Source organism: Myotis yumanensis, unplaced genomic scaffold (assembly GCF_028538775.1).
Source record: "Myotis yumanensis isolate MYYU_CA2020_CCGP unplaced genomic scaffold, mMyoYum1.0.hap1 SCAF_20, whole genome shotgun sequence".
NCBI classification, from domain to species: domain Eukaryota; kingdom Metazoa; phylum Chordata; class Mammalia; order Chiroptera; family Vespertilionidae; genus Myotis; species Myotis yumanensis.
Genome location: NW_027223771.1, coordinates 10877152 through 10888915, shown reverse-complemented (window position 1 = coordinate 10888915; position 11764 = coordinate 10877152). Strand labels below are relative to the sequence as shown.

General features: G+C 66.3%; 1 protein-coding gene across 1 annotated transcript in view; it reads right to left on the bottom strand.

The window, feature by feature from the left end:
• Nucleotides 1-492: 492 nt before the first annotated feature.
• Nucleotides 493-11764, bottom strand: part of ARNT2 (aryl hydrocarbon receptor nuclear translocator 2) — an 84465-nt gene continuing 73193 nt past the window's right edge. The window contains 7 exon segments of the mRNA XM_070400450.1: nt 493-3203; nt 4016-4152; nt 5611-5761; nt 6137-6275; nt 6459-6558; nt 9464-9587; nt 10983-11055. Of these exon segments, the coding sequence (XP_070256551.1) occupies nt 3105-3203; nt 4016-4152; nt 5611-5761; nt 6137-6275; nt 6459-6558; nt 9464-9587; nt 10983-11055 (823 nt within the window). The 3' untranslated portion in view covers nt 493-3104.

Below are 11764 nucleotides of genomic sequence, written 5' to 3'. Positions count from 1 at the left end.
TTTGTGTGTGTGTGAGCGTTTGTGTGTTGTATGACTGTGCATGTGTGTATGAGCATGTGTTTGTGTGTTTGTGCATGTGTGTAGGAGTGTGTGTGCTTGTGTGTGTGTATGCGTGTGTATTTGTGTTGTGTGTGCATGCATGTTTGTGTGTATGAGTGTTTGTGTGTGCATGTGTGTACAAGCATGTGTTTGTGCATGTGTGTAGGAGTGTGTGTGTTTGTGTGTTTGTGCATATGTGTAGGGGGTGTGTGTTTGTGTGTTTGTGCACGTGTGTAGGAGTGTGTGTGTTTGTGTGTGCATGAGTGTGTACGTGTGTGTGTGCGTCTAGGCCTCTGTTGCTGCAGGTCCTGCGGATCCGGCTCCGTCTCCACACTTACAATCCGACGGCCCAGCAGGAACCCCGCCCCCCCTCCCTGCGGACCCCCCCGCCCCCCAGGCCCCCGCCAGGCGCCCAGGGACCCATGGACGACAGAGGCAGCCGGGCCGTCACGGTTCCGAGCAAAGAGGCTTTTACTGCAGGACGTTACACTCGCGACACACGGACGCCACGGACGGAACAACAACCGTTAGTCACCGAGAACGTTCTAGCAACACCGACGGGGGTCAGGGGTCACAGTCCACACGCGGAGGGAGGACGGGGAGCAGAGGCCAGGGGGGCTGAGCCCGTCCCGTCGCCGAGGCTCGTCCGGAACCGCCCGTCCCGGGAGGAGAGAAGACGGTGCCACGGCCCAGCCGGCCACCAGCTCTGGCCACGGGCCCAGGCCCAGGGAGAGGGGGACACGGCGCCCCGGCCCCGGGGCTGGGGGAGGTGGGGACACAGCAGGGTTCGCTGGGGGAAGGAGAGAGGGGGAGGCCCTGGCCGGTCGGGGTGCAGTGACCTCGTGACCGAACCCCCATTTTCGGGGAAAACGAACAGCATTTCGGCCTCTGCCGGGCCCTGTGACTGCTGGCCTGTAGGCACCCACCTGCCTCGCTCAGGGGACAGGCCCCCACCCGCTCTCGGCAGCACCCCGGCTGCAGGAAGCGGGGGTGCCGGACAGGGTGCACCCCGAAACTGTCTCACTGTTAGCGAGCAGGCGGGTGAGAATCCAGTGACGTCCCGGGCCCAGTGCAGACACGGACGAGAATATCACTCATTTCCCGGGACCTCCTCTCTCTCTCTCTCTCTCTCTCTCTCTTTCTCGGCCAGTGGGAGCTCTGGGGGTGTCAGGAGTGCCGATCTGGGGAGCACACAGCCTCTTTAAGGGCTCAAATAAAGACGCCTGCCTCTAGTCGGTGTGGCTCAGTGGGTAGAGCGTCGGCCTGCGGACCCAAGGGTCCCGGGTTCGATTCCCGGTCAGGGCACAGGCCCGGGTTGCGGGCTCGATCCCCAGTGAGGGGCGTGCAGGAGGCGGCCGATCCAGGATTCTCTCTCATCATGGATGTTTCTCTCTCTCTCTCTCCCTCTCCCTCCCTTCATCCCTCCATCCTCGCCTCCCAGGACCGAGAGACTCGAGCTGTCCGCACCCCGCTGGGTTGAGGTGGAGCGAGAGGCAGAGATGAAGGTCCCCCTGCCTCGGCCGCCCTCGGTGCCCAGCCCCACCCGGGCCCCCGGCCGGCAGCTCGCAGCCAGGCGGGTCGACCGCATGAGCCACCTCAGAATATCCCCAAGTTCCCCCCAAAAACCAGAAGCACAGAACCCCCCAAACTCCCCGACTCCCGGGCTCCAGGCCGCGAGGTGTGTCGATTTTACGGAAACACCATGCTCTGACCCAGAAGCTGGTGCTGTGCCTCTTTGGGGGGCCTGGGACAGTCCAGGCGGGCTCCGTGTCTGCCTCCTGCTGCCCCCCAACTCCCCTCTGAGCCAAAGGCTCCTACAAGAGACCCACTCCCCCTGCCTCGAACCCGGGACCACTCGGCCCTATTCACACAGGGCTCTGGCCCTGGCCGGTGTGGCTCAGTGGATAGAGCGTCGGCCTGCAGACCGAGGGGCCCCGGGTTCGATTCCGGTCAAGGGCACGGACCTCGGTGGCAGGCTCCTCCCCGGCCCGGGCCCTGGTCGGGGCGCCTGCAGGAGGCAACCCATCGAGGTGTCTCTCTCACATCGATGTTTCTCTCTGTCTCTCCCTCTCCCTTCCACTCTCTCTAAAAATCAATGGGAAAATATCCTTGGGGGAGGATTAGAAACAGAAAAACAACAAAAAGCCCACAAAGCCGCTCTGGAAGCTGAAATCCGTGTTAATTTGGAGGCAACCAGAGGGCATCCCACCCACCAGGCCAGCGCTGGGCCCCGGGGTGCGGACAGGGCTCACCCCGAAACTATCGCCAGAGCCACTGAGCAGACGCACCCACCCCACCCCCAGAGGCTGGTCGGGAAGCCGCCCGGCGCCCCAGGCCCCGGCATCCGCCCGTCCCGTCCGCACCCCCGCACAAGGGCCTCTGTGACCCTAGGAGCCTCCTGCAGCCTCCTCCGGCAGCATGAGTGGGGCGAGGAGGAGTCGCCCCAGCCCCCCAGCCCGGCCCCGGCCCCTGGATCCCCCTCCGGCGGCCGGGGTGCCGCCCAGCGTGGGGCGGGGGCACACATCGGGGCTCACTCTCGCGTGCCCGGGACTCAGACACTCGCTGTGCCCACGCAGAGCAGACACGGGCCCGACACATACAAAGGACACGCGGGCCTGGGGGGCCGGGGCGGGGGGTGCACCCCCCCATCTGTGCCCTCACCTCCGGCTCACAGAGCACAGGCTGTGCCCCCCGTGCGCCCCCGAGCCCCACCCGCCCACAGAAGACAAAGGCCAAGAGAGCTGGTCCCAGCCACGCGGGCAGGCCCGGGGGTGGGGGCACGTGGGGGGCTGTAAGGGAACCTCTCTCGGTGAAAACTGTCGCGATCGGACACAACCGGATTCTCAGGCCCCGGCGGCCGCCTCGCGAGGACACACAGGGACAACACAATAAATACAAGGGACCCCGACGTCTCCCGGGGCTCCGGGCGGCGGGCAGGCGGGCGGCCGCGGCTGTGGGCGAGGGCTGAGCGGGCGGGGGGTGAGGTGCCCTCTGTTGTGGGGGGGGCTGCGGCGTCCCCATCACGGCCCGGGGAGGGGTCCACGGAAGCCTCGCTCTGCCCGCCGCTACTCAGAGAACGGCGGGAACATGCCCAGGTCGGCGAAGTCCTCGATGTTGTAGCTGCCGGTCCCCTGGGCGGGGTCCCCCGGCATCGGCAGCATGTCCTGCAGGGACAGACGGGGGGCGGGCAGGGCAGTGGGCACCGCACGGCCCACTCACGCTCTCGGGCGTGTCTCTAACGGGGTGGGGGTGCAGGGGGCAGGGCGCCCCGATGTCTGAGACCCGGGGGGGGGGGGGGCCTGTCATTCCCACAGGTGAACAGCCTTTGTCTGTCAGGCCGAGCCAGGACGCAGGGTGGACAAGACCCCACGGGGCCCGGCCGGCGTGGCTCAGGGGCTGAGCGTCCACCTAGGAACCAGGAGGTCAGGGTTCGATTCCCGGTCGGGGCACAGGCCCGGGTGGCGGGCTCCATCCCCAGTGAGGGGCTTGCGGGAGGCAGCCGATCCGTGATTCTCTCTCATCATTTATGTTTCTCTCTCTCCCTCCCTCTCCCTTCCTCTCTGACATCAACAAAACTATTTTTTTAAAAAACAATGCATCGCCCTAACCGGTGTGGCTCAGTGGATAGGGTGTCGGCCTGCGGACTGAAGGGTCCCGGGTTCGATTCTGGTCAAGGGCATGGACCTGGGTTGTGGGCACATCCCCAGTGGGGGGCGTGCAGGAGGCAGCTGATCGATGTTTCTCTCTCATCGATGTTTCTAACTCTCTATCCCTCTCCCTTCCTCTCTGTAAAAAATCAATAAAATATATTTTTAAAAAACAACAACAAAAAAACAGCGGAGGCTGCCAGGTGCCCAGGCTGCCTCCCCGGGGCCTTCACGGCCTGGGCGCCCTCGTCGGGGGCAGGGCGCGGGCAGTGCCGGGGGAAGGAGGCGGAGAGGAGGCGTGGGGACCCAGGGAAGGGGCGCGGGTGTACCTGGAACACTTCGGTCTGGCCGGGCTGCGGGTGGGCGTGCTGCTCGCCGCTCGGCTGCCCGTGGTGCTGGCTCTGCCACTGGGACCAGACTTCCGACGGCCGGCCCTGGAACTGCCCGCCGCCCTGGCCGCCTTCAGCTGCAAGATTCGGGGGGGGGGGGGGGGGGGCGCGGGGAGGAAACGGGGACATGTCACAGGGGCGTCTCCGCTGCCCCTCCCTCCCACTGGGGCCTGGATCTGCCCCCAGATCCACAGATGGAAGCCCCCCCCCCCAGCATCTCAGCGTGGAACTGCATTTGGGGTGAAGACTTTTAATTTTATCTTCGATCCTCCTCCGAGGATATTTTCCCCATCGATTTGTAGAGAGAGGGAAAGGGACGGGGAGAGAGGGAGAGAGACACATCGATGGGCTGCCTCCTGCACAGGCCCGGACCAACCGGGGATCGAGCCCGCAACCGAGGTCTGTGCCCTTGAGCGGAATCGAACCCAGGACCCTTCGGTCCACGAGCCGACGGTGAGCTGAACCAGCTGGGGCAGAGTCAGGGCTTTTGAAAATGGTGCCCGGCCGGCGTGGCTCCGTGGCTGAGCATCGACCTAGGAACCAGGAGGTCACGGTCGAATTCCCGGTCAGGGCTCAGGCCCAGGTTGCGGGCTCCATCCCCAGTGGGGGGCGTGCAGGAGGCAGCCGATCCATGATTCTCTCTCATCATGGATGTTTCTCTCTCTGTCCCTCTCCCTTCCTCTCTGAAATCAATAATATATATTTTTAAAAAGAGAGAGAGAGCCCTAACCAGTGTGGCTCAGTGGATAGAGCGTCGGCCTGCAGACTGAAGGGTCCCGGGTTCGATTCCGGTCAAGGGCATGTACCTTGGTTGCGGGCACATCCCCAGTGGGGGGCGTGCAGGAGGCAGCTGATCGATGTTTCTCTCTCATCGATGTTTCTAACTCTCAATCCCTCTCCCTTCCTCTCTGTAAAAAATCAATAAAATATATATATATTTTTTAAAAAGCGAGAGAGAGAGCTCTACAGTGTTCACTATTTACACACCTGGCCGTCCTGGTAACGATTCTCTCGTTTTCTGAAATGAGACTCTAGACCAGCGGTTCTCAACCTTCTGGCCCTTTCAATACAGTTCCTCATGTTGTGGGGACCCCCAACCATAAAATTATTACTTCATCGCTGTCATGTTGCTACTGTGATGAATCGTCATGTAAATATCTGATTTGCAGGATGGTCTTAGGCGACGCCTGTGAAAGGGTCGTTCGACCGCCAAAGGGGTCGCGACCCACAGGTTGAGAACCGCTGCTCTAGGGTCTTGGACTCGGGGTCCTCAAAGCCCACGGAGGGTAAGGCAGGGATCAGACCGCATGGGAATGGAGCCCGTGGCCTTGAACCCGGCGGCCTCAGCCACAGCCCAGTCTACGCAGCCAGTCGCCGTGGCCACCACGGGCTGCTGAGAGCCAGAGGGAAGAGGCGCAGAGAAACCTCAGCCCCACTGCCAGGATTTGGGGAGCGGGGGCTTGGCCCCCCGAACTGGGGATGTTCCGGAGGCGTGGCTGCAACCCGCCCCCATCCCCGCCCTGTCCCCCACCTACCGAAGCCGGGGGTCCTGCTGGCCAGGCCGGAGTAGGCGTTGCCGCTGGGCGAGGAGGTGGCCGGGCTGGACAGCGGGCTGTAGGAGGCGGGGTCGGCCGGGTAGCTGTGGCCGGTCCCGATCCCAAACGGGGAGGACTGGGTCTTGCCGGCCTGAGGGGGGCACGGGCCGCGGTCAGGGCGCAGCCGAGAGATGGACGCGTCCCCGCAGGTCCCCGCCCGGGCCCCAGGCTGGTCGCTGCCCGCAGGGGTGGGGGCCGGGGCAGGGCCTGCTCGGGGCTGACGGGACCCCCGGGGCCCTGCTGGCCGGCCGGGCACACGCCGGGGGTCAGGCCCACGTGGACGGGCCATAGAGCCGCAGGACGTGGGCCCTGGGTCTTTGGGGGCAGGTCAAGGTCACCCCTGGGACCCTCGGGCGCCTGGCTGTGTTCGGGATGGTGAGCTCCAGCCCAGGGCCGGGATTTCGGGCGCCATGGGGGGTGGTCCGCCCTGGGCAGCCGCGGGCAGAGCCCCCCCCCGAGGCCGTACCTGTGCGGGAAAGGGGGGCCGGCTCCCGGTCCAGGCCACCTGGCTCTGGCTGAGCTGCCGGGAGATCTGGGACATGTTCTGGCCGGTGGAGGAGGAGGACTGGATGTCGTTCACCCCGGGCACGTGAACCACGGATGAGCTGCAGGAGAGAGCACGCGGGTGTCCTGAGATGCTGGGCCTGGCACAAGCCCTGCCCTGCCCGGCTCTGAGATGTGAGGGGCCCCCCGCCCCCGCCCGCCCGGCTCTGAGATGTGAGGTCCCCCGGCCCCCGCCCCGCCCGGCTCTGAGATGTGAGGGCCCCCCCCCCCCCGCCCCCGCGCACCTGAAGGCCTTGCCCGAGGGCCCGGCCGGGAAGGGGCCGCCCTGGCCGTAGATCTGCTGGCTTCCCGCCGCGGACGCCGAGCCCATCAACTTCTTCTCCGCTGGGGACAGAGCAGGTCACATGGTTCCGGGTCCCGCCTGCCGACCGCGGGGCAGGCAGCCGCGAGCACAGGTGCAGGCGGGCGGCGCCAGGAGGGGGCCTTGCTGTCCCCCGGACAGCAGCAGGCGGTCTGCCCCAGGGCCGGGACACAGTCCCCCCCAACCTGGGCCAGGACACAGCCCCCCCCAACTGGGCCGGGACACAGTCCCCCCCGACCTGGGCCAGGACACAGTCCCCCACCTGGGCCAGGACACAGCCCCCCCCACCTGGGCCAGGACACAGCCCCCCCCACCTGGGCCAGGACACAGTCCCCCCACCTGGGCCAGGACACAGCCCCCTCCCCCACCTGGGCCAGGACACAGCCCCCCCGACCTGGGCCAGGACACAGCCCCCCACCGGGGCCAGGACACAGCCCCCCCGACCTGGGCCAGGACACAGCCCCCCCCACCTGGGCCAGGACACAGCCCCCCACCTGGGCCAGGACACAGCCCCCCACCTGGGCCAGGACACAGTCCCCCCCCGACCTGGGCCAGGACACAGCCCCCCACCTGGGCCAGGACACAGTCCCCACCTGGGCCAGGACACGGCCCCCCACCTGGGCCAGGACACAGTCCCCCCCCCACCTGGGCCAGGACACAGCCCCCCACCTGGGCCAGGACACAGCCCCCCACCTGGGCCAGGACACAGTCCCCCCCCCACCTGGGCCAGGACACAGCCCCCTCCCCCACCTGGGCCAGGACACAGTCCCCCACCTGGGCCAGGACACAGTCCCCCACCTGGGCCAGGACACAGCCCCCCACCTGGGCCAGGACACAGTCCCCCCCCCCACCTGGGCCAGGACACAGCCCCCCCACCTGGGCCAGGACACAGCCCCCCACCTGGGCCAGGACACAGCCCCCCCACCTGGGCCAGGACACAGCCCCCCCACCTGGGCCAGGACACAGCCCCCCCCCACCTGGGCCAGGACACAGCCCCCCACCTGGGCCAGGACACAGTCCCCCCCCCACCTGGGCCAGGACACAGCCCCCCCACCTGGGCCAGGACACAGCCCCCCACCTGGGCCAGGACACAGCCCCCCCACCTGGGCCAGGACACAGCCCCCCCCTCCTGGGCCAGGCCACAGCCCCCCCCTCCTGGCCAGGACACAGCCCCCCCACCTGGGCCAGGACACAGCCCCCCCACCTGGGCCAGGACACAGCCCCCCCCACCTGGGCCAGGACACAGCCCCCCACCTGGGCCAGGACACAGTCCCCCCCCCCACCTGGGCCAGGACACAGCCCCCCCACCTGGGCCAGGACACAGCCCCCCACCTGGGCCAGGACACAGCCCCCCCACCTGGGCCAGGACACAGCCCCCCCCTCCTGGGCCAGGCCACAGCCCCCCCCTCCTGGCCAGGACACAGCCCCCCCCCACCTGGGCCAGGACACAGCCCCCTCCCCCACCTGGGCCAGGACACAGCCCCCCCACCTGGGCCAGGACACAGCCCCCCCCACCTGGGCCAGGACACAGCCCCCCCACCTGGGCCAGGACACAGCCCCCCCCACCTGGGCCAGGACACAGCCCCCTCCCCCACCTGGGCCAGGACACAGCCCCCCCCCACCTGGGCCAGGACACAGCCCCCCCCCTCCTGGCCAGGACACAGCCCCCCCCTCCTGGGCCAGGCCACAGCCCCCCCCTCCTGGCCAGGACACAGCCCCCCCCTCCTGGGCCAGGCCACAGCCCCCCCCTCCTGGCCAGGACACAGCCCCCCCACCTGGGCCAGGACACAGCCCCCCACCTGGGCCAGGACACAGCCCCCCCCACCTGGCCAGGACACAGCCCCCCCACCTGGGCCAGGACACAGCCCCCCACCTGGGCCAGGACACAGCCCCCCCACCTGGGCCCGGACACAGCCCCCTCCCCCACCTGGGCCAGGACACAGCCCCCCCCACCTGGGCCAGGACACAGCCCCCCCACCTGGGCCAGGACACAGCCCCCCCCCCACCTGGGCCAGGACACAGTCCCCCCCCCCACCTGGGCCAGGACACAGCCCCCCACCTGGGCCAGGACACAGCCCCCCACCTGGGCCAGGACACAGTCCCCCCACCTGGGCCAGGACACAGCCCCCCCACCTGGGCCAGGACACAGCCCCCCACCTGGGCCAGGACACAGTCCCCCCACCTGGGCCAGGACACAGTCCCCCCACCTGGGCCAGGACACAGCCCCCCACCTGGGCCAGGACACAGCCCCCCACCTGGGCCAGGACACAGTCCCCCCACCTGGGCCAGGACACAGCCCCCCACCTGGGCCAGGACACAGCCCCCCACCTGGGCCAGGACACAGGTGAAGTGTAAACAGCCCGGAAGGGACTTTTCCCTACAAGCAGCCGAGATGACCAGCTCACACTGATGGGAAGTTCGGGCTCGTACCCAAGGCCACAGCCGGCCTGGGTCTCTGCCCAACTGGTTTGATTCTGCTATTTTTTTCATCGATTGGAAGGACGCGGCTTTAATAGCGATTCTACCCGGGCGGGGGGCGGAGGGCGGTCTTCCACTCCCTTCTCAAGGCCTTTTTCTGCTTCAAACGGGGTCTTCTCCCCGTGAGGGTGACGCTGGGGTTTTTATTTGTATCTTTTACGGGGACACCCCTTCAGCGTAAAGCGAAAGCGCACCCCCAATCAATCCATCATCAGAGCTGCTCATTCCCAAACTGCCAACTTCGAAGACGAGACGAGGGAGGCCCCAGGGGACGGGTGGGGAAGAGGCCAGGCCGGGGGGGTGACAGGACCGGCCCCCCACCCCCTGCACCGTCAGTGGGCGCCCCCCGTCCGGGCCCCGGCCCCACGGGAGGCTCGTGGTGTCTCTCCCGGGCCAGGCAGCGACCCTGAACCCACACGCCCCACCTCTGCCCACCGTGCGGGCACTTACACGCTCCGATCCCCGCGAACATCTCCGCAAAGCGGGGGTCGCGCTCCTGGGAGAAGATGGCGTCGGCCTTGTCCACGGCCTTCCCGGGCTCGTGCACGCCCGCCGGCAGGCTGGGGACGGGGACCTGCTCGCACGGAGACACGGCAGCCGCATCACCCCCCGCGGGAGGCTCTGAGCGGACGCCGGCCGCCCCCCAGCCCCCACCCCGCCCGCCACCCTCCGGGCCCCGTCTCGGGGGCCACAGGTCACAGGAAGGACAACGGGGTCGCCCGGGCGACTCAGAGGAATAAACATAATCAACGCCTTCTATCGGGAAAAGTGCACTTAAAGTTTAAATTTTTTAAAAATATATTTTTATTTTATTACTATTTTTTTTTAATGTTTTTATTAATTTCTGGGAGGAAGGGAGAGGGAGAGAGAGAAACATCCATGATGAGAGAGAATCACGGATCGGCTGCCTCCTGCACGCCCCCCACTGGGGATGTGCCCGCAACTCGGCCATGTGCCCTTGACTGGAATCGAACCCGGGACCCTTCCGTCCGCAGGCCGACGCTCTATCCACTGAGCCACACCGGCCAGGGCAAAATATATTTTTACTGATTTCAAAGAGAAAGGGAGAGAGAGAATCATGGACCGGCTGCCTCCTGCACGCCCCACACTGGGGATCGAGCCCACAGCCCGGGCAGGTGCCCTTGACCAGAATCGAACCCTGACCTCCTGGTTCCTAGGTCGATGCTCCACCACTGAGCCACGCCGGCTGGGCAAAGTTTAAATTTTTTTCTTTTAATTCATCGCGTTTAGAGAGAGAAGGGGGGGAAAGAGAGAGAGAGAAACATGAATTTGTAGCCCTGGCCGGTGTGGCTCAGTGGGTAGAGCATCGGCCTGCGGACTGAAGGGTCCCGGGTTCGATTCTGGTCAAGGGCACGGACCTCGGTTACAGGTTCAATCCCGGGCCCTGGTTGGGACACAGGCAGGAGGCAACCCATCGATGTGTCTCTCTCACATCGATGTTTCTCTCTCTCTCTCTCTGCCTCTCCCTTCCACTTTCTCTAAAAATCAATGAAAAAAAAATACCCTCAGGTGGCCCTGACCGGTGTGGCTCAGTGGATAGAGCGTCGGCCTGCGGACTGAAGGGTCCCGGGTTCGATTCCGGCCAAGGGCATGTACCTGGGTTGCGGGCACATCCCCAGTGGGGGGCGTGCAGGAGGCAGCTGATGGATGTTTCTCTCTCATCGATGTTTCTAACTCTCTATCTCTCTCCCTTCCTCCATGTAAAAAATCAATAAAATATTTTTTAAAATACCCTCAGGTGAAGATTAAACAAAAAAAGGGGGGGAGAGTGGCAGGGGCCCCGGGGCACTCAGACCCCTGCTCCGTGAGGCCCCAGGTGACAGCCGGGAAGAGGCCACGCCAGGGGTGACACGTGCAGGGCGCCACAGCTCCTGCTGGGTGAGGGGCGGAGCTGAGCTGAGTCCCGCCCTCAGCCCCGGCCCGGGTTGGAGGCCGGTCCCACACTCACCTGTGCCAGGTCGTAGGAGGACAGCCCGTCTCTCTGGTGCACCTCCAGCTCGGCCTGCTGCTGCTGGAGCTGCCTGCGGACGGACAGACGGACGGACGGACGGACAGGGCGGTCATCGCCGGGCCGGCCGCCCTGCTGCCCGGGGGCAGGGTGGGGTGGGGACGGGGGGAGTGTCTCCAAGATCATTCATTTTAAAAAATATATTTGTATTGATTCCAGAGGGAGAGAGAGAGAAACATCCACGATGAGAGAGAATCACGGATCGGCTGCCTCCTGCAGGCCCCCCACTGGGGATGGAGCCCGCACCCCGGGCCTGTGCCCTGACCGGGAATCGAGCCCTGACCTCCTGGTTGATAGGTCGACGCTAAACCACTGAGCCACACCGGCCGGGCCCTCTTCCCCCACTTTCCCCAAGGAGGCTGCCCGAGGCCAGGGGAGGTCAGTGGGGACTGTGGGAAGGCCGGGCTGCGGGCTCAGGGCCAGCACTGCCCTCTGCTGTCCACAGCCGGCACCTCCCGGCCTTCCTCCGTCCAGTCCAGCAGCCGCGGGAGAGAGAGTGGGGTGCGGGCTCTCCCACCAGCACCCCGCAGGCACGACTCCGGGAGCCCCGACACGGGAGGAGCAGGCAGCTCTGACCGACACCCAGCCACACACGGGCATCAAAGGGGGAAGGTTCTAGATCAGTGCCCGGGCCCGCAGGCGTGATGAGGGGCCCGCCCGTTCCCAGGGCTCCTGCACGGGCAGCGAGGGGCTGTGACCGGCGGCAGGAGCCGGGGGTGGGG